At 37.8% G+C, this 21,934-nt stretch overlaps 1 protein-coding gene and 1 long non-coding RNA gene across 6 annotated transcripts in view; one reads left to right on the top strand and one right to left on the bottom strand.

The window, feature by feature from the left end:
* LOC132540437 (uncharacterized) overlaps positions 1–21,934 on the bottom strand; it is a 269,980-nt gene that overhangs the window by 29,754 nt on the left and 218,292 nt on the right. The window lies entirely within an intron of this gene.
* The window catches only part of LOC132540436 (uncharacterized), a 53,681-nt gene continuing 41,240 nt past the window's right edge, over positions 9,494–21,934 (top strand). For all 5 annotated transcript variants that reach the window (XM_060198169.1, XM_060198170.1, XM_060198172.1 and 2 more), the window contains exons 1-2: positions 9,494–9,558; positions 10,414–10,454. In XM_060198169.1, coding sequence (XP_060054152.1) covers positions 9,534–9,558; positions 10,414–10,454 — 66 coding nt within the window. In that variant the 5' untranslated portion in view covers positions 9,494–9,533. The remainder of the gene's footprint in view (positions 9,559–10,413; positions 10,455–21,934) is intronic.

Raw genomic sequence — 21,934 nt, 5'->3', positions numbered from 1 at the left:
CCTCCCGTTATCTCTCCCTCTTTCTCTTTCTTTCATCTTTTTAACTGGGGCCCTGCTCAGCTCTGGCTTTTGGTGGTGCTGGGGCTTGGTCCTGGTGCCTCAAAGCTTCAGGCTGGAAAGATTTTTTTGTATCTCCAAGGCAGGCTCCCCTGCAGAAGTCACTGGGCTGCAGTGGGAGTCGGGAGTGCTTTCAGTTGACAACATGTGTGGGTGTCTCATGGATTCCACTAGATGATCTAGTTTTGCAGGGACTTTCAAGGACAGGAACACATGTTGAGGGTCTTTAGGCAATACCCTGGGTCTGTGTGTGTTGGTTTCCCTTGTGAAATTAGGGAGACCCATGCTGTTTTTGTATGTTTGCTGTTGCTTTTATACAAACAGAGAATTTTGGGGGGGGGGATGATATATATATATATATATATATATATATATATATATATATAGAGAGAGAGAGAGAGAGAGAGAGAGAGAGAGAGAGAGGGAGAGAGAGATACTTCTAGTACTGCTTATTGCTCTCAAAGTTTTCCCCCTTGTAGTTTGGGACCAGGACCAGAAACCCAGGTCATTGTACTTGGTGACTTGTGTGACACCACTGCCCAAATGCTGCTTTTGCAGGCTTGTGATGTAGAAGGCAAGTGGTGAGAAAGAGGCAGTGAACCCTCCCTCCACTGTTCTCTCAGCCTCTGGGTCATGGTATTTCACAGCCAGGAGTCCTGTTTATTGAGGAAGCTTCTAGAAAGAGCCTATTCATGGCTCTTGGAACCAAATGGGACAGAGCAAGCACCCCGGAAGTATGTCTCCTGACTGGAGGTCCTCCTCTAGTGAGGTCCACCATCACTGCACATGCTTCCCACTGCTCTGTGCATAGCACCCCATTCCCCATCCCTGGTCCCCACACAGCTTTCACTTCTGACTGCAAGAGATGCTGGTGACATAGGACCTGTCAGACTCTCAAAAGGCTCAAGGCACTTTGCAGTTGTAAACTCTCTCTTTTAAAGTGAAAAACATAGTTATTTATCATGAGACAGGAAGAGAGATACCAGAGCACTGCTCAGCACTGGCATAAGGTAGTACTAGGGATTGAACTAGGGATCTCTGGGGCCTCAGACCTGTGAGCTGGTGCTCTAACAGTCTGAGATGGCTCAGTGGCCCTCAGCTTTAAATTCTCTTGTTAGGGTTTGGCAGCACTGGTCATCTATATAGTGTGCTGCTTTGCCACGTGCTCAACTCAGATTCGTGCCTGGTCCCAACCATAATGGAGGAAGCTTTGGTGCTATGCTCATTTCCTTCCTTTCTTTTTCTTTCTTCCTTCCTTCCTTCCTTCCTTCCTTCCTTTCTTTCTTTCTTTCTTTCCTCCCTCCTCCTTTCTCTCTCTGCCTCTCTGTTTCACTCTTTATCAGAAAGAGGAAGTAGGGCAGTGCAGGTGGTGGCCCACTTGGTAGAGTCCACACATCACCAAGCACAGGCACCTTGGTTGCAATCTCTGGTCTTCACCCACAGGAGGGGAAACTTCATGAGCAAAGTCAGTGCTGCAGAAGTCTCTTCTCTCTCCCCTCTCTTCCTCCCTCTTCATCTCTGTTTCTAGCCAAAGAAAAGAAAAGGAGGGGGAATGGTTGCTGGGAATACTGCTACTGAACCTCAGTAATACCCCTGCTGGTCAGAAAAGTATCGTAAACTAAAAAAGACACAAAAGCCCGGCTCTTTGGAGAATGCCTGGCCATGGAATCAATGGCATGATCTGCTGTTCTACTTGAATGTCCCTGACCTTAGAGGACCTGTGGAGGATAGCCAGGTACTAGCCCCCCAAAGTTTTCTCCTTATTCTCCCTCTCCTTCCCTCATAGGGTCCTCTGCTTTGTTGCAGCACACCATGTCCAGTTCATGTTTCACTTTGTGCCAAGTCCTACTAGTAAGTAAGATCATTTGATATTAGTCCTTATCTTTTTGGCTTATCTCACTCAACGTGATGTCCTCATGTTTCATCCAGGAGGATGCAAAAAGATATTAATTCATCATTTTTAATAGCTGATTAGAATTACACTTTGACCAAAACCTAGATATACACCTGTTTCTGTGAGAGAGAGCATATGTTCATACGTACCCATAAACTACTGCAAAATATATACCTGAAAGCAGAGGTACACTAGAGTTTGCAGTGAGTACCTCCCTAATACTTCCTCTCCACTATTCCAAGCTTTGGGTCCATGATTGCTCAACAATTTGTTTGGCTTCGTATGTTAACTCTCTTTTCAGTCACCAGGTTCCAGATGCCATCAGGATGCTGGCCAGGCTTCCCGGGATTGAAGACCCTAACAATGTATCCTGGAGCTCAGCTTCCCCAGAGACACACCCTACTAGGGAAAGAAAGAGGCAGACTGGGAGTATGGACTGACCAGTCAACACCCATGTTTAGCAGGGAAGCAATTACAGAAGCCAGACCTTCTACCTTCTGCAACCCACAATGACCCTGGGTCCATGCTCCCAGAGGGATAGAGAATGGGAAAGCTGTCAGCGGAGGGGGTGGGATATGGAGATTGGGTGGTAGTTATTGTTTGGAGTTGTACCCCTCCTACCCTATGGTTTTGTTAATTAATCCTTTCTTAAATAAAATGAAAAAAAAGAATTAAACTGTGTATGCAAAATTTTTTTTAGCCACTCATCTGATGTTGGACATATGGGTTGCTTGCAGGTCCTGATACTTAACAAATTGTGCTGCTATGAACATAAGTATTCAGATAGGTAAATCTGTTTCCATTGGGCAAATACTCAGGAGAGGAATTGGTACATTTCTAGTGTGCTGATAAGACTTCAGATTGCTTTCTACAGTGTTTGGATCATGTTCCTTTTTCTCCACATCCTTTCCAACATTTGTGATTTCTGTCCTTTCTGATGAATGTCATTCTCACGTGTGTATAAAGTGGTAACTCATTGTCTTTACCTGTATTTTTATAATGAACAGTGACTTTGGGCACCTTCTCATTATATCTGTTGGCCCTCTGGATCTCTTCCTCAGTGAAATTTCTGCTCATGTCCTGGTCCCATTCTCTAAGTGGGTTATTCATTTATTTATTTTGTGCATTGTGTAAAGATCTTCTTCCATGCCATTGGATGCCCTTCTGTTTGGGTGGTGGTACCCTTTGCTTTGCAGAGCTCTTCAGTTTGATGTAGTTCCATTGGATTATTTTTTTCTTTTGTTTTCTTTGCTGTTGGATTTGAATCCTTGGAAGCTTTTATGAAGCATAAGTTGTGAAGTGTCCTGCTAATGTTTTTTCCCATGTATTTCTAGCCCAATATCCATGTCCTTGATCCAGTTGCAGTTGACTTTGGAGCATGGTACAACTTCATGTTTCAATTCAACTTTCCCAGTGCTATTTGTTGAAGAGATTCTCCTTTTGCCATTTAATGGTTTGAGTCTACTTGGAAAATACTTGTTGGCTACAGATGTGGAGCCTTATTTCTGGGTCTGGGTCTTCAATTTTATTCCACTGGTCTGTGTGTCTGATTTGTTTCCAGCACCAGAGGGTTTTGGTTACAATAGTTCAGTGTTATAGCTTGAGGTTAGGTAGTGTAATGCTTCCAGTCTTATTCTTTTGTCTTAAGGCTGCTTGGGAAGTCTTGGAGACTTTTTGGTTCCAAATAATTTTTTGTATAATTTGTTCTATTCTTTTAAAGAAGTTTGCTGGTACCATGATGGGGATGTCATTATATCTGTACATGGCTTTGGGGAGGATAATCATTTTGATGATGTTAATCTTGTCAGACCATGAGCAAGGGATATTTTTCCATTTCCTTGAAGCATGATTTATAGTTTTCAGTGGATAAGTCCTTCACTCCTTTGCTAACTTTATTCCCAAATATTTGATTGTTTTTGCTGCTATGGTGACGTGGATTGATTTTTGTATCTTTCCATCTTCTGGATTTGTGTTTTCATAGAGGAATGCCATTGATTTTTGTAGCCTGCCAAGTTTATTATATATTTTCAATAAATCTGGGAGTTTTCTTTTTAATATTTTATGATTTATTTATTTTATTTATAAAAAGGAAACACTGACAAAACCATAGGATAACAGGGGTAGAACTCCACACAATTCTGACCACCAGAACCCATATCCCAACTTCTCCCTTGATAGCTTTCCTATTCTTTAACCCTCTGTGAGTATGGACCTAAGGTCATTGTGGGATGCAGAAGCTTGAAGGTGTGGCTTCTGTAATTGCTTCCCACTGAACATGGGTGTTGACAGGTCAATCCAAACTCGCAGCCTTCCTCTTTGTTTCCCTAGTGGGTTGGGGTTCTGGGGAATTGGGGCACTAGGACACACTGGTGGGGTTGTCTGTCCAGGGAAGTCTGGTTGTTATCCAGCTAGCATCTGGAGCCTGGTGTCTGAAAAGAGAGTTAACATATAAAGCCAAACAAATTGTTGACTCATCATGAACTTAAACTCTAAAAGAGTGCAGATGAAGAGTTGGGGGAGGGGGTCTCCATTTTTTTGGATAGCTAGTAGGCAATTTTGGTTATATTCTAAAGAACCTGTGGCTATACTAGTTTTTTTTTTTCTTTCTCTCCCCCACTGCCTGTAATCTGATATGCAGGTGTATCTAAGTTATTGTCTGGGGAGATGATGACTTGACTGCAAAAAGGATCAGAAAGCTGGATCAGGGAAGAAAGCACCTCCCAAATATGGGAAAGGGGCATATTGTTGACTATAAACCCCATTTATTTGATGTGATCTGGGGCCCATATTCAGCCTATGTGACCTCTGCATCCCTGTACATCTGAGCTCACATTCTGTGGTCATCAATAGAAACAATCCAAGCTGCTCCAATATCAATGCATCTTCCTCATGTGTAGCATAGAGTATGTTGTCCAGCCTCCCTTCAGAGGATGGAGCATTCTCTACCATTGTTGATTCAAGTTGAGGGCAAGGTCCTATGGAGTCACACAAAGGGGTCTATTTTGTTATTTTGATAGAGATGATCAGTAAATGGAGAGAGGGATTTATATGAGGTCTAGCCCTATAATGTCTGTTTGGGAATCTCAGGACTCCCCAATTAGGGCCCCAGCCAATGGAATGGCCTGATAGTGACTAAAGAGTCATCGTTAAAGTATGCCAGTCTCTTTCCCTTCTTCAGCTTTTGCAGTCCTTGCCTTGAGCTTTGGAGTGAGTAAGTGAGAGAACTGTAATAGGAGGTAGGTGAGGAGGGTATCTAAGTCTAAGTAGACACTATTTCTTTAGGAACTTTATACTGACTCATGGCAGACTATTGTGTATTTTTGCTTTCAGGGATATATTTTGTCCTAATTTATGGATACATGTGAACATATGCTCTGTCTCACAGGACCTGGTCTATTTTTAGGTTTTGGGACTTTGAAAGGAAGTGAACCACCTGGAATGGAATTAGAGAATTCTATGAAAGGAAAGGTCTCACCAGAGCAATGAAGCTGAAGGGTTGGCATTCCATACCTGATGTCTCTGGAAACAGTCTGAAGTGAAGCATGCTAAGGTGGTACTTGTTGCATTGATTAGGTTGGGATCCACAGATTCAATATCATTTGGTCTTAGTTGATAGAAGCATGCAGGAAAGTGAACTCCACCCTAGAGGTTCCAGGACTGGGGAAATATATGCTCTGTAGAGGAAATGGGAGGTTCCTGCTGTCTTAGGGTTTAAGAAGACAATACATAGTTACTGCTATAATCACAATGCTTAGCAATTGAGTTAACTTTGAAAAAATCCCTTTGTTAGTATATAATGTACCATACACAACATAGCATAATTTATGTCGTTTGACATTATTTTTGTATAACCATGCCACTGGTTGCTTCTGTTCTCACTGGTCTAAGCTTTTAAGAGAGTCAACATATCAAAGACTCAGCCTATGTATTAAAAATACTCAGTCTGTGCTTTAAAAAGTTTGAGACATTCAATCAGGTTTCCCCCCATATTACTTAAATAGTGATTTATATGACTATAAATTATTGGGAGTGTACATAAATGCCATGCCCACCACCAAAAGACTGTGTCCCCATGAAGCCAAACATCCACTCTCACCCTCAACCCAGGGTTTTTGTTTTGCTGCCCTATTCCAAATTTAGTCAAATCCTGCTTTGAGTTTTCCTTTCTGTTATTATTTTTCTTTAAAAAATGCTTTTTATTTGTAAAAAGGAAACATTGACAAAACCATAGGATAAGAGGGGTGCAGCTTTCTACAATTCCCACCACCGGAACTGTGTATCCTATCCCCTCCTCTGATAGTTTTCCTATTCTTTAACCCTCTGGGAGTATGGACTCAAGATCATCGTGGGATGCAGAAGCATGAAGGTCTGGCTTCTGTAATTGCTTCTCCATTGAACATGGGCATGACAGTTGGATCCATACGCCCAGTCTGTCTCTTTCATTCTCTAGTGGTGAATGTCTCTGGGCAAGTGGAGCTCCAGTTCATATTGGTGGGGTTGTCTGTTCAGGGAAGTCTGATTGGCATGCTAACATCTGGAACATGGTGGCTGAATAGAGAGTTAACATACAAAGCCAAACAAATTGTTGTCCAATCATGGACCTAAGGGCTAGAATAATGCAGATGAAGAGTTGTATCTGGTCCTCCATTTTTTTAGATCGCTAGTAGGCATATTTTAGTTAAATTTTAAAGGGCCTGTGGTTATGCTAGGTTTTTAAAAATTTTTTTAATATTTATTTTATTTATTCCCTTTTGTTGCCCTTGTTGTTTTTTTTATTGTTGTAGCTATTATTGTTGTTGTCTTTGTTGGATAGGATAGATAGAAATGGAGAGAGGGAGGGGAAGGCAGAGAGGAGGAGAGAAAGATAGACACCTGCAGACCTGCTTCACTGCCTGTGAAGCGACTCCCATGCAGGTGGGGAGCCGGGGTTCGAACCGGGATCCTTATGCCAATCTTTGTGCTTTGTGCCACCTGCGCTTAGCCCACTGCACTATAGCCTGACTCCCAGTAATGCTAGTTTTTTTGTTTGTTGGTTGATAGTTTTTTTTTTTCCTATTTCGTTTTGCCCCTGAGCCTGAAATCTGATACACCAGTGGATCCAAGTTATTGTCTGGGGAGATGATGTCATGGCTGGGAAAAGGACCAGAAAGCTGGGTCAGGGTAGAGAGTAGCTCCCTAATATGAGAAGGGGATATCTCATTGTTGTCTTTATTTGCATTTCTCTGACAGTCACTGACCTGGAACAATTTTTCTTGTGTTTGTTAGCCTTTTGAATCTCTTCTGTAGTGAATGTTCTGTTCATATCTTCTGCCCAATTTTGGATGGGGTCATTTGCTTTTTGTTGCTACATTTGCTGACCTCTTTGTATATTTTGATTTTTAGTCTCTTGATGTATGGCATGTGAAGATTTTTTCCCATTCTGTGAGGTATCTCTTTGTGTGATAGTTTCTTTGGCTGTGCAGAAGCTTTTCAATTTGATATAGTCCCATTAGTTTGTTTCTGCTTTAGTCTTCCTTGCAATTTGGTTTGTTTCATCAAAGGTGTCCTTGAGGTTTAGGTGGGGAAGTGTTCCACCAATGTTTTCCTCTAAGTATTTGATAGTTTCTGGTCTAACATCCATGTCCTTGATCCATCTGGAGTTTTTTTTTTTTTTTTTTTTGTGAGATAAAGTGTCTCTGTTTCATTCTTCTGCATGTTTCAGCCCAGTTTTCCCAGCACCATTTATTGAAGAGGACTTTCTTTCTCCATTTTATACTTTGGGCCCCCTTATTAAAGATTCAAGTTCCATAAGTATGGGGGTTTATTTCTGGGCCTTCAATTCTGTTCCACTGGACTGTGTGCCTATTTTTGTACTCAGGTGCTCATCATGGAAAAATGTGTGATCTGTTGGGATAAACCACACTAGGTGCCTTGGCAGCCAAATTTGTATGAGTGCTGCCTTCCATGTCACCTGGAATGAATTTTAAATTGGCCTACAAATGTCTGATGATTCAGGATAGTAGAAATGGCAGGGATATTATAGACACATAAAGGAACTCTATTTTATCTAAAAAGTTTCCTTTCATTCATTCTTTACACATGGAAATATGGTCATTCCCTGGGTCCATGCTCCCAGAGGGATAGAGAATGGGAAAGCTAACAGGGGAGGGGGTGGGATATGGAGATTGGGTGGTGGGAATTGTGTGGAGTTGTACCCCTCCTAACCTGTGGATTTGTTAATTTATTCTTTATTAAATAAAAAATAACTTAAAAAAAGAAAAGAAAGTATGGTCATAGACTTTGTGGGCAGGTCATTTCCATATGTACCATTGTTCTCCAATTTTTTAAATCTTTATTTATTGGATAGAGATAGCCAGAAATCCAGAGGGAGGATAGAAGAAGGAGAGGGACAGAGAGACAGCTGCAGTACTGCTTCACTACTAACAGAGCTTTCCCCCTGTAGGTGGAGACCGGGGGCTCGAACCGGGGTCCTTGCATATTGTAATATGTTTGCTCATCCAGGTGCGCCACCACCCAGCCCGTTCTCCAAATTTTTATTTCTCAGTCTTCTCCTTTTGCTTCTCCTTCTCTCCTCCTCCTTCTTCCTCAACAGTGTTATCAGTGACTTGGTGCCTGTATGGTGAACCGACTACTCCTGTAGCCATTTTTTTCATTTTCTTTTTTATTTAATATAGAAAAGAGACATGGTGGGGGTAGATATAGTTGGGGAAAAAGAGAGACACCTGGAATAGGCAGTGGCAGCCTGAAGGAGAGGAAAGTTCTGCCGGGGTGGGGTGTGCCCCTTGCCTTGCCAATGTCTCTGGAGCAGGGGCAGCAATGGGAGGAGACCTTGGCCTGAGCATCCTGCCATGTGAGTGTGATTGTGGAGCTGCACCTGATGTAGCTGAGGCTGTCAGTGCCTTGAGGGGAGGTCAGACAGTGGGCTTTGCAGAGCCTGACTTAAGAGTCTTCACTGTGCAACTCAGCAGTGTCTCTGATGGCTGACTGGGGTGGAGCTGACAGTATTATTAGCTTTCAGCCTGGTTCAGACTGTATCTGTACTCCCCATTTTCAGGAAGTACACACTCCTTTAGCTTTATGATTTTCTTCAAACCTTGTGATTGCAATGTTGTAATATTATGGTTGAGTTTTGGTTGGTTACTCGATTGTTTCTGAGCATGATCTTTCAGTCTACGGCCATGCCCCAGGAAAAGAGAGTCACTTGCAGCACTTTACCACTTGTGAGTCTCCTCTACTTCACATGTGGACTGGAGACTTGACCTTGTATCCTTGCAAATGACAATATGTGCACTTTACCGAGCATACCAGCATCAAGCCATGTTTTCAAAAAATAAATAATAAGTAATATGTCAGAAAAAGTAATAATGTTTAAGACAAGATTTCACACTGAGCAGGGAAACAGTGTCAGGATAGAGGTGGGGGGATGGCTTGGGAGGAGATGTGGAGAAGGCCTTCTGGGAGTTCCAGGAGGGCTGGAATGTGATGATGTCATCGAGCCTTCTATCCCAACTGTCATCCTGAGCTTCGACTGGGGACAGGTGAGAGAGGTGGTACCTGAGCAGAGGATTGATCGTGTCAGACAATGGGAAACATTTGTTGCTCTAAAGGTATGTTCATCAGATTCTCTGAACACTGTTGCTACTAAGGTGCCAGTTAGCTTTTCTTCAAAGTACTTTCCAGCCACTGTTAACTCAGCTGCTCCGGGTGATCACACAGTTCACACATGGGACTTGAGGTTGTGTTTTTTCCACTGTACTTTGGTTCCATCTCTCAAGCTCATTTCCTTAACAGTTTCCTACTTTAAGAAAAAAATTATAACTCATGTGGCCCACTCCCTCATATCACATCAGGACTGTTAATTAAGTAGAAGTGTGGTGACATTTTACCTTTGTGTATTTTTAGCCTGGCTAATTCATACTTGATTCAGTTACTAATGTCATAAACTGATACTGAATCAAGAATGGTTAGAAAGGTTTTAGAAAGGTTCATGGGAGGCCCTCCAAACAAGGTGGATACCTATCACTGCAGTCAAAATATCTTTGTTATACTCTTTCTGCTCTGGGTGTGTGTAAGATAATATGGTGGTTTCTGTAAGAGATGACTATCAGTATCAGATGGGTCTGTAGTTGGATTCAGTCTGTAATAAAAGGCTACAGTCATGGTCAACTGCTATAAAGTGTAGCACAGTTTTCAGTATTTACTCATCGAAGTTTGACTTAGATGGTGGTGTAGGTTGGTTTTTCCAAGAAAGCCACAGACTATGCCCAACCTCTTTCCAACCAAGAGGAGAGGATGGATCCTTCTCCACCAGCACCTGAGTTCACACTGTTAACCAATCAAGGACCTCCACTTAACTTGTGTCAAGTCAGGGAAAGCTCACTAAGGGGTTCTTGAGCAGTGTCCCCAGCAACTGACAGGTTCAGAACTGCCAGTTCCCTCATAGTTCTTCTGTGTCCTCCTAGGTGCGTGCAGGGTCCTGCCACAGCAGTCATCACCAGTTCTGGTAAGTTCAGCTTTCTTTCAAAGTAGTGTTATTTTTCTTTCATCTATGTATTTTTTTAAAAATTAGTTATATAATGATTTAGAAGGTTGAAAGATAATAGGATACAAGAGTGTAATGTCACACTGCACCTATCACCAAAGTTTTGGGTTCTCCCCACCCAGATAACCTGCATAATTCTTTTTTGTGAGTATTTGAAATTTATTTTTACAGAAAACCAATAAAGATTTTTCTTTTTATAATTTTTATTTATAAAAAGTAAACACTGACAAAATACGTAGGATAAGAGAGGCAGTTTGAACACTCCCTCTTTATAAGTTCTTGTTTTTCTTTTTTTTTTTTTTTTTTCATGTGTATACTGCCTTTTCACCGATTGTGGTTAAGTTCAGATTTATTTCAGAGATAAATGGTGTTTTTTTTTCTTTCATCTATGTATTTTTTATTTATTTTCTCTTTTGTTGTCCTTGTTGTTTTTCATTGTTGATGTAGTTATTATTGTTATTGATGTTGTCATTGTTAGATAGGACAGAGAGAAATGGAGAGAGGAGAGGAAGAAAGAGAGGGGCAGAGAAAGATAGACACCTGCAGACCTGCTTCACCGCTTGTGAAGGGACTCCCCTGCAGGTAGGGAGCCGGGGGCTCGAACCAGGATCCTTATGCCGACCTTATGCTTTGAGCCACCTGCGCTTAACCCACTGAGATACAGTCCGACTCCCTCATCTATGTATTTTTTTTTAAATAGTTATTTAATGATTTAGAAGGTTATAAGATTATAGGATATAAAATTGTACTGTCACATGGCACCCATCACCAAAGTTTTATATTCTCCCCATCCATTACCTGCATAATTCTTGTTTTTGAATATTTGAAATTTATTTTAACAGAAAACAATAAAGGTTATTTTTTAATAATTATTTATAAAAAGGAATCACTGACAAACGGCATAGGATAAAAGACTTTGAACACTCCCTCTTTATAAGTTCAAGATTTTCTTTTTTTTTAAATGTGTGTACTAAATATTCACCTATTGTGGTAAGTTCAACTTTATTTCAGAGAGAAATTGTGTTTTTTCTTTCATTTATGTAATTTTTTAAAAAATAGTTATTTAATGATTTAGCAAGTAATAAGATTATAGGATACAGGAGTGTAATGCCACACTGCACTCATGACCAAAGATTGGTGTTCTCCCCACCCAGAGAACCTGCACAATTCTTTTTTTTTGATATTTTAAATTTTATTTTAACAGAAAAGCAATAAAGATTTTTTGTTTTTGTAATTTTTATTTTATTTAACTGACAAAAATCACAGCGTAAGAGAGGGAGTTTGAACCATCTCTCTTTATAAGTTCATGTTTTCCTTATCTTTCTTACTTTTTTTTATGTGAATACTGCCTTTTTACTCACTGTAGTAAGTTCAACTTTATTTCAGAGAGATATGGTATTTGTTTCATTCACCTGTATATTTTCTAAAATATTAGTTGTTTAATGATTTAGTTAAAATATAGTTATCTAATAATTTACATGAATACTGCATATTCATCCATTGTGGTAAGTTCAGCTTTATTTCAGAGAGAAATGGTGTTTTTTTTTTCTTTTGCATATGTATTTGTTTTAAAAAATAGTTATTTAGTGATTTAGAAAGTTATAAGATTATAGAATATAGGAGTATAATGTCACACTGCACCCATCACCAGTTTTGTGTCCTCCCCACTCATATAACCTGCATGATTCTTTTTTTTGAATATTTGAAATTTTATTTTAACAGGAAAGCAATATTTTTTTTCTTTTTATAATTTTTATTTATAAAAAGGAAAGAGTGACAGAAATCATAAGGTAAAAGAGGCAGTTTTAACACGCCTTTTATAAGTTTATGTTTTTCTTTTCTTTTTCTGTTTTCATATTTGTACTGCATATTCACACATTGTGGTGTACAACTTTATTTCAGAGACATATGGTCTTTTTTCATTCATATATGTATTTTCTAAAAAATAGTTACTTAATGATTTTATTAAAAATAGTTATTTCATGATAAGTAAGTATGAGTACTGCATATTCACCTATTGTAGTAAGTTCAGTTTTATTTCAGAGAGAAATGATGTTTTTTCTTTTGTCTACATATTTTTAAAGAAAATAGTTATTTAATGATTTAGAATGATATGATTATAGGATATAGGAGTGTAATGTCACACTGCACCCATCACCAAAGTTTTGTGTTCTGCCTACTCAAATAGCCTGCATCATTGTTTTATCAAGATTTTTTCCTTTTGGTATTTTTTATTTACATAAAGGAGACACTGACAAAAGCCATAGGCTAAGAGAGGCAATTTGAACACTCCCTCTTTCTCAGTTCATGGTTTTATTTACTTTTTTTCATATATATACTGCACATTCACCTATTGTGATAAATTTAGCTTTATTTCAGAGAGAAATTTGTGTTTTTTTCTTTCATCTATGTATTTTTTTTTATTTAAGAAAGTATTAATTAACAAAACCATAGGGTAGGAGGGGTACAATTCCACACAATTCCCACCACCCATTCTCCATATCCCACCCCCTCCCCTGATAGCTTTCCCATTCTCTATCCCTCTGGGAGCATGGACCCAGGGTCATTGTGGGTTGCAGAAGGTAACACTTCCTCATCTATGTATTTTTTAAAAGAATTAGTTAATGATTTAGAAGGTTATATGATTATAGTAAATAGGAGTGCAACTGCTCCCAACACCAAAGCTTTGTGTTCTCCCCAACCAGATAACCTGCATAATTCTTGTTTTTTGAATATTTGAAATTTTATTTAAACATAAAACCAATAAAGATTTTCCTTTTTATAATTTTTTATTTATAAAAAGAAAATACTGACAAAAACCATAGGATAAGAGAGGCAGTTTGAACACTCCCTCTTTATCAGTTCATGTTTTTCTTTCTTTTTTTATGTGTATACTGCCTATTCACCACTGTGGTAAATTTAGCTTTATATCAGAGAGAAATGTTGTTTTTCTCTTTCATCTCTATATATTTTAAATAATTATTAATGATTTAGAAGATTATAAAGATTATAGAAATTAGTGTAATGCCACACTGCTCCCATCACCAAAGCTTTGTGCTCTCCCAACCCAGATAAACTGCATAAATTTTTTTTATGGATATTTGAAATTTTATTTTAACAGGAAAGCAATAAAAATTTTTCTTTTTATAATTTTTATTTATAAAAAGGAAACACTGACAAAAGCCATAGGATAAGAGACAGTCTGATCACTCCCTCTTTATAAATTCATGTTTTTCTTTTCTTTTTCTTTTTTTTTCTTTCATGTGTATACTGCATATTCACCCATTGTGTTCAGTTCAGCTTTATGTCAGAGAGAATAGTTGTTTTTTTTAAATTTATCTATGTGTTTTCTTTAAAAAAGTAGTTATTTAATGATTTTGTTAAAATAGTTATTTAATGATTAGTATGAATACTGCATATTCACTCATTGCAGAAATTTCAACTTTATTTCAGAGAGAAATGATGTTTTTTCTTTTGTCTATGTATTTTTTTGAAAAATAGTTATTTAATGATTTAGAAGGTTATAAGATTTAGAAGGTTATATAGATAGGATATAAGAGTGTAATTTCACACTGCACCCATCACCAAAGTTTTGTGCTCTGCCCACCCAGATAACCTGCATAATTCTTTTTTTTTGAGTACTTGAAATTTTATTTTAGTAAAAAACAAATACATATTTTTTCTTTTAATAATTTTTATTTATAAAAAGGAAACACTCACAAACACCATAGGTAAATAGAGGCAGTTTGAACACTCCCTCTTTATCAGTTCATGTTTTTCTTTTCTTTTTTTCATGCATATTCACACATTGTGGTAAATTTAGCTTTAGTTCAGAGAAATGGTGTTTTTTTCTTTCATCTATGTATTTTTTAGATTATAAGATTATAGGAATTAGGTGTAATTAATTTTTATATATAAAAAGGAAACACTGACAAAAGCCATAGGATAAGAGAGGCAGTTTGAACACTCCCTCTTTATCAGTTCATGTTTTTTTTTTTTTCATGTGTATACTGCCTTTTCATCCATTGTGCTAAGGTCCCTTTTATTTCAGAGAGAAATGGTGTTTTTTTCTTTCCTCTTTGTATTTTATTAAATAATTAGTTATTTAATGATTTAGAAGGTTATAAGATTATAGGAAATAGGAGTGTAATGTCACACTGCTCCTATCACCAAAGCTTTGTGTTCTTCCCTCCCAGACAACCTGCATAATTCTTTCTTTCTGAGTAATTGAAATTTTATTTTAACAGGAAACCAATAAAGTTTTTTTCTTTTTATAATTTTTATTTATAAAAAGGAAACACTGACAAAAACCATAGGATAAAAGAGACAGTTTGAATACTCCCTCTTTATAAATTCATTTCTTCTTTCTTTTTTTTTTTTTCATGTGTATACTGCATATTCACCCATTGTGGTAAGTTCAGGTTTATTTGAGAAAAACTGTTTTTTTTTTCTTTCATCTATGTATTTTTTTAAATTAGTGATTTAATGATTTAGAAGGTTATAAGATTTGAAAGGACATATGTTTCTAGGAATTCTCCCATTTCATCCAGATTCTCTAGCTTGGTGGCATATATTTCTTCATTGAAGTTTCACATAATTTTCTGAATTTCTGTGATGTTATTTGTGATATCTCCTCTATTGTTTACAATTCTATTTATTTATTTGTGGTCTGTCTTGGGGTTTTCAATCTTGTTAATTTTTTCAAAGAACCAATATTTGGCTTCATTGATCTTTTGTACAATTCTCTTATTTTCGATGTTGTTTATTTCTGCTCTAATTTTAGTTATTTCCGTTCTGCTGGTTGCTTTAGGGTTCTTTTGTTCCTCTCCCGCTTACTGCACCTTAAGGTGTGCAGTAAGGTCATTTATTTGAGCTTTTTCTTATTCTTTAATATGTGATTGTATGGCTATGAGTTTCTCTTTCAATACTGCTTTAGCTGTGCCCCAAAGATTTTCATAGCTTGTGTCTTTATTTTCATTTGTTTCCAGGAACATTTGAATTTCTTGCTTGAGTGCCTCTCTGACCCAGTGGTTCTTAAGCAGCATGTTGTTGAGTTTTCAAAATCTGTGACTTTTAGTAATTTTCAGTTTGTTGTTGAATGTTAGTTTTACTCCACTGTGGTCTGAGAAGATAATTGGGATGATTTCAATGCTCTTGAATTTGTTGATACTATTTTTGTGGCCTGACTTGTGGTCTATCCTTGAGGATGTGCTGTGCAGATTTTAAAAGAAGGTATATTCCTCTTTTGGGGGGTGAAGAACTCTGAAAATGTCCAGAGGTCTAGTCCGTCTATCTCTTCATTGAATTTTCTTGTTTCTTTGTTGATTCTTTGCTTTGTTGATCTAAGTGTCAGAGTGGCGTTTTAAAGTATCCCACTATTATTGTATTGATGTATGTTTGTAGTTCTTTCAGTAATGTTTGATATACTTAGATGGTTCCTCATTGGGTAGATAGATATTAATAATTGTTAAATCTTCTTGGTTGACTGATCCTCTAATAATTATGTAATGTCCTTGCCTATCTTTTATTACTTTATTTAATTTAAAGTCTATGGTGTCAGAGATGAGTATAGCTGTTCCTGCCTTTTTTTATGGTCCATTATCCTGCATGATAGTTTTCCATCCTTTCAATTTGTCTGTTTGTCTTGTTGGGTCAGGTGGGATTCTTGCAAGCAGAAATTTTATTTTTAAGAGGAAAGCAAGAAAGATTTTTCTTTCTATAATTTTTATTTATAAGAAGGAAACACTGACAAAAACCATAGGATAAGAGAGGCAGTATGAATGTACTCTCTTTATAAATTCATGTTTTTTTTTTTTTAAAGAAAGGATTAATTAACAAAACCACAGGGTAGGAGGGGTACAACTCCACACAATTCCCACCACCCAATCTCTATATCCCACCCCCTCCCCTGATAGCGTTCCCATTCTCTATCCTTCTGGGAGCATGAACCCAGGGTCATTGTGGGTTGCAGAAGGTAGAAGGTCTGGCTTCTGTAATTGCTTCCCCGCTGAACATGGGCGTTGACTGGTCGGTCCATACTCCCAGTCTTCCTCTCTCTTTCCCTAGTAGGGTGTGTCTCTGGGGAAGCGGAGCTCCAGGACAAATTGGTGGGGTCTTCAATCCAGGGAAGCCTTGCCAGCATCCTGATGGCATCTGGAACCTGGTGAATGAAAAGAGAGTTAACATACGAAGCCAAACAAATTGTTGAGCAATCATGGACCCAAAGCTTGGAATAGTGGAGAGGAAGTGTTAGGGAGGTACTCACTGCAAACGCTAGTGTACTTCTGCTTTCAGGTATATATTTTGCAATAGTTTATGGATACGTGTGAACATAAGCTCTCTCTCACAGAAACTGGTGTATATCTAGGTTATGGGACATTGTTAGAAAGTGTATTTGATATGCGGACTCTCTCAAAAGCCTAGACCAAGTAGATTAGAAGCATCCAATAGCACAGCTATATACAAGATACTGGATAATGAACAGCAAACCATAACAAAAGGACTTTTCAAAGTTAACCCAATTACCAAATAATGTGATGATAACATTAACTATCGATTGTCTTTTTGAACACTAAGACAGCAGGAACCTCACATCTCCACTATAGAGCCCCTACTTCCCCCAGTCCTGGAACCCTTGGATAGGGCCCACTTTCCCATATGCCTCTCCCAATCCATACCAAATAATATTGCATCCACCAGTCACAACCTAACCAATGCAACGATTGCCACCTCAACATGCTTCACCTCAGACTGTGTCCAGTGACTTCACGTGTGGAATGACAACCCTTCAGCTTCATTACTCAGGTATATATTTTGCAGTAGTTTATGGATACGTGTGAACATATGCTCTCTCTCACAGAAACTGGTGTATATCTAGCTTTTGGGACTTTGTTAGAAAGTGAACCACCTGAGATGAAATTAGAGTATACTATGAAAGGAAAGGTCTCACCCAAGTAATGAAGCTGAAGGGTTGTCATCCCACACGTGAAGTCTCTGGACACAGTCTGAAAAGATGATGTAGAAAGAAAAAATAAAAGACAAAAAAAAGATAATGCAATTGAAAAACAGTATTAAGCAAATTAAAATAAAATCTACCTCGATCTTCAACATAGATAACCTATATATATATATATATCTCCAATTCTTTCACATACCTATTTAATTCAAAAATGTGATTATACTGAACATGCTGTTTGGTTGCATACTTTTTCACTTAGTGGCATGGAAACTATTCATAAAAATTCCTCACGTCAAAAAATTAGTGATTTAATGATTTAGACTGTTATAAGATTATAGAATATAGGAGTGTAATGTCACACTGCACCCATCACCAAAGTTTTGTGTTCTCCCTACCCAGATAACTTATATCATTCTTTCATTTTTTGAGTATTTTAAATTTTATTTTAGCAGGAAACCCATAAAGATTTTTTCTTTTTATAATTTTTATTTATAAAAAGGAAACACTGACAAAAGCCATAGGATAAGAGAGGCAGTATGAACACTCCACCTTTATAAGTTCATGTTTTTATTTCTTTTTTTCATGTGTATACTGCCTTTCTGGGGGATTTTTAAAATTTTTATTATTGGTTTAGTAATGATTAACAAGACTGTATAATAACAGGGGCACAATTCCATACACTTCCCACCACCAGATTTCTGTATCCCATCCCCTCCATTAGAAGCTTCCCTATTTTTTAATAGTTTTTATTTATAAAAAGGAAACACTGACAAAAGCCATAGGAAAGAGGGGTGCAACCCCACACAATTCCCACCACTAGAATTCCCTTCCGCTGGTAGCTTTACTATTCTTTATCCCACTGGTAGCATGGACCAAAGGACATTCTGGGGTGCTGAAAGTGGAAGGTCTGGCTTCTATAATTTAGTTCATGTTTTTCAATGTCATATCTCACAAATAGCTGAGACCATCTGGCAGTTGGCTTGAACCTCCCTGCCTCACAATATCCTGTCCTTCCTTCATAAATTATTTTACTGGGAAGATTATGGTTTACAGGACAGTTGTTGAAATATAAGTACAGTTCATATGACCTTGTAATAGGTGTCTGCACACCACTCCCTAAACTTATAGATTTAATTTCAGAACCAAGTACAAATAGGGAAAATTCACGATGCAGCTTGAACTGGGTGTGGAGTATTACACAAAAGCACAGTTCTCTGGGAAAGGAAGAAATGAGGGGGGTAGAGAGGGTATTAGATACTCAGTGCATGATAATGAAAATTTAGGTGATGGGTTCTTTACCTTTTATTTATTTATTTATTTATTTATTTATTTTTGACATCCCATTATTCCTTTAGGGACTATTCGTCCGTTTATATTATACTATATATGTGAATACAAATGTGTATTATGTCTATATTCTTTTAAGAATATTAATGATTTGATATTGATTTACAAAATTCCAAGATAATAGGTGTTAAATTATACACCTTTCCCACCACAAGAGTTCCATGTCAATGGGCTGTTATTTCTGTCTATTTATATTTATATATTTTTTCCTATTTTTAATATGATCCAGCTTTATCTTTCTATGTCACACCTACTACTTCCAAGTGTCTTTCCTTCTCTCCCTCTCTCTCTCTCTTTCTCTCTCTCTCCAGCACCTAATGGAATTGGAGTTCAGAGACCTTTGGTTATATTTTCTTACCATTTATACCTCTGGGGTTATGTATGGACCAAAAATTTTTATAGGGTACAGAAGGTGAAAGGTCTGGGTTTTTTAACTGAGGCAACCAATTTTAATTATGATGAATAATGGTTACAGGATTATAACATTACAGGATATAGTTTCATATTGCACCCACCACCAAAGTTCTGTGACCCGGTCTCCCCAGGAGAGTCAGATAGTCATCATAGTTCTCAGAGTCTTAGAGACACTTTTGCTTACTTCTGGATTTTATTTGTGAGTTGATATGTATTTGTTCTCTAGATTGCACATGTGAAGCCATCCAGTAATTATCTTTCATCTCTGCTCATATTGCTAAGCATAGTGACATCCAGTTCCATCAATTTTGTCCCAAGGGACACAATATCATATTGTTGATTTTAGGGCGGTATTCCATGAAGTATATATTGTATGAGAACAACAACAGCTACGACTACTGCTGCTGCTACTACTTCTCTTCCTCCTCATCCTCTTTTCTTTTATGCATCTTTACTTTTGTGTCCAGGTTTGTTGTTGGAGCTCAAATCCACTGCTCCTGGAGGCCTTTTTAAAAAATTTTATTGGATACGAAATAGAGAGGGAGAGAGAGGGATAGAGAGGGAGAGAGACACAGAGACACCTGAAGACTTACTTCACTTGCTTGTGAACTGACCCCCCCACCCCCAGCAGGTGGCTAGTCAGGCACTTGAACTGGATCCTTGTGTGAGTCCTTTTTTTTGTACTATGTGCACCACCTCCTGGCCCCCACGTTTGTTCTTTTCCTTTCTTTTTTTTTTTCTTTTTTACTAGATTTTTTCCCCTTTTTTACTAGCTCAGCTCTGGCTTATGGTGGTACAGGAGATTGAACCTGTGACTTTGGACCCTCAGGCATGAGAATTATGTTTGCATAACCATTATGCTGTCCACCCTACACCTACCTTACCCCATAACTTCTTTTTAAAAATTTTATTTATAAAAAGGAAACACTGACAAAACAATAAGATAAGAGAGGTGCAACTCCACACAATTCCCACCATCAGAACTCTGTATCCCATCCCCTCCCCTGATGGCTTTCCTATTCTTTATCCCTCTGGGAGTATGGACCCAGGGTCATTATGGGGTGCAGAAGGTGGAAGGTCTGACTTCTGTAATTGCTTCCCCACAGAACATGGGTTTGGGTGTTGATAGGACGATTCTGGGGAAAGAGGTCTCCAGGACACATCAGTAGAGTCGTCTGCCAAAGGAATTCCAATTGGCATCATGATAACATCTGGAACCTGGTTGCTGAAAAAGAGTTAAGCTATAAAGCAGAACAAATTGTTGACCAATCATAAACCTTAAGGCTGTAATAGTACAGATGAAGATTGGGGGCTCTCCATTTTGTAGATAGTTAGTAGACCTGTTTTAGTTACATTCTGAAGGGCTCATGACTACTCATTTGTTTTTTTCTTTTTTCTTTTTTCCCTGAGCTTGACATCTGATATGCACGTGGATCCAAGTTATTGTCTGGAGAGATGATGTCATGACTCATCCCATAAGTTCTTTATCCAGTCATTTGTTGATGGAATTTAGGCTGTTTCCACTTTCGCTGCTGTGAATAATACAATTATGAACATAGGGGAGCATATGTCCCTTCAAGTTAGTGTTTGCATGTCCTTTGGATCATTCAAAAGAGTGGTATTGTTGGGTTAAAATGTTTGGGTTTGCTTAAGGACTAACCATACAGTCTTCCACAGGGGATGCACCAGTTTGCATTCCCACCAACAATGTATCAGAATCCCTCCCCCCTTTTTTCTTCTCTCTCTTTCTTTCTTTTCCTCTTTATTTCTTTATTTTTCTCTTTCTTTTTTTTTTTACCTCTAGGGTTATCACTTACATTATGAATTCACTGCTCCTGGTGGCCATTTTTCCCATTTATTTACTTATTTATTTTATTGATCATATTGCTCTGTCCATTTTTTCCTCCTTTTTCCAATGCCTGTGCTTCTTTTGTGGCAGTTGTTTGTGTTTCCAATTCTATTCTACCACTGATGAACTCATTTAGAGTTGAAGTTTTTTTTTTTTTTTTTTTTTTTTTCTGTAGGACTCTTTTTCATAATTCTTACAGTCAAGATTTGTTTCTGCATGTTTGGGACAGTTTTAATTTTTCCTCTATAATGAAAACTAATTTAGCATGGTAGAGTATTTGTGGCTGGTGATCTTTATCTTTTAGTACAGTGAATGTCATTCCATTCTCTTATTCCTAATGTTTGTGGCGAGAAATATGGGGGTTCTGCCTTTGTATGTCAAATTCTTTTTTCCTCTTGTGGCCTGCATTAGCTTTTCTTAGTCTTTGCTTTTGGTTCATTTTTCAGTGTTGTGTCCTGGTGAGGTCATTTTAAATTAAAAGTCCTGTGTGTTTACTGAGCTTCCACTTATGTTTATATTTTTAGTATTTCTCAGCTTTGCAAAATTACTGCTCTGACTTCTTTGTACATGATCTCTGCTCCTTTCTTCTTTTCATCTTTAGATATTCTAGTAACTTTGGCTTTTTTTTTCTGATGGAGTCCACTGCTTAATACAGAATTTCTTCATTTTTCATAAGACTTTCCTCTACAAAATGCTTGCACTAAGAGAGTGTGGTGATTTTATCTTTTAACCTGGATATTCTCTTCCTAAAAATTATTCTATTTCCTAGGTATCCTGTGTAATCCCTAAAGCCCTCTAGAACATTCTTCACGTCATGTAACTCTATTCAAAGTTTTCTCTGTAAATTTTGTAGCTCTTTCATGAAATGTTCTC

The sequence above is a fragment of the Erinaceus europaeus genome, chromosome 9 (assembly GCF_950295315.1).
Source record: "Erinaceus europaeus chromosome 9, mEriEur2.1, whole genome shotgun sequence".
NCBI classification, from domain to species: domain Eukaryota; kingdom Metazoa; phylum Chordata; class Mammalia; order Eulipotyphla; family Erinaceidae; genus Erinaceus; species Erinaceus europaeus.
This window is presented reverse-complemented; position numbering and strand designations above follow the sequence as displayed.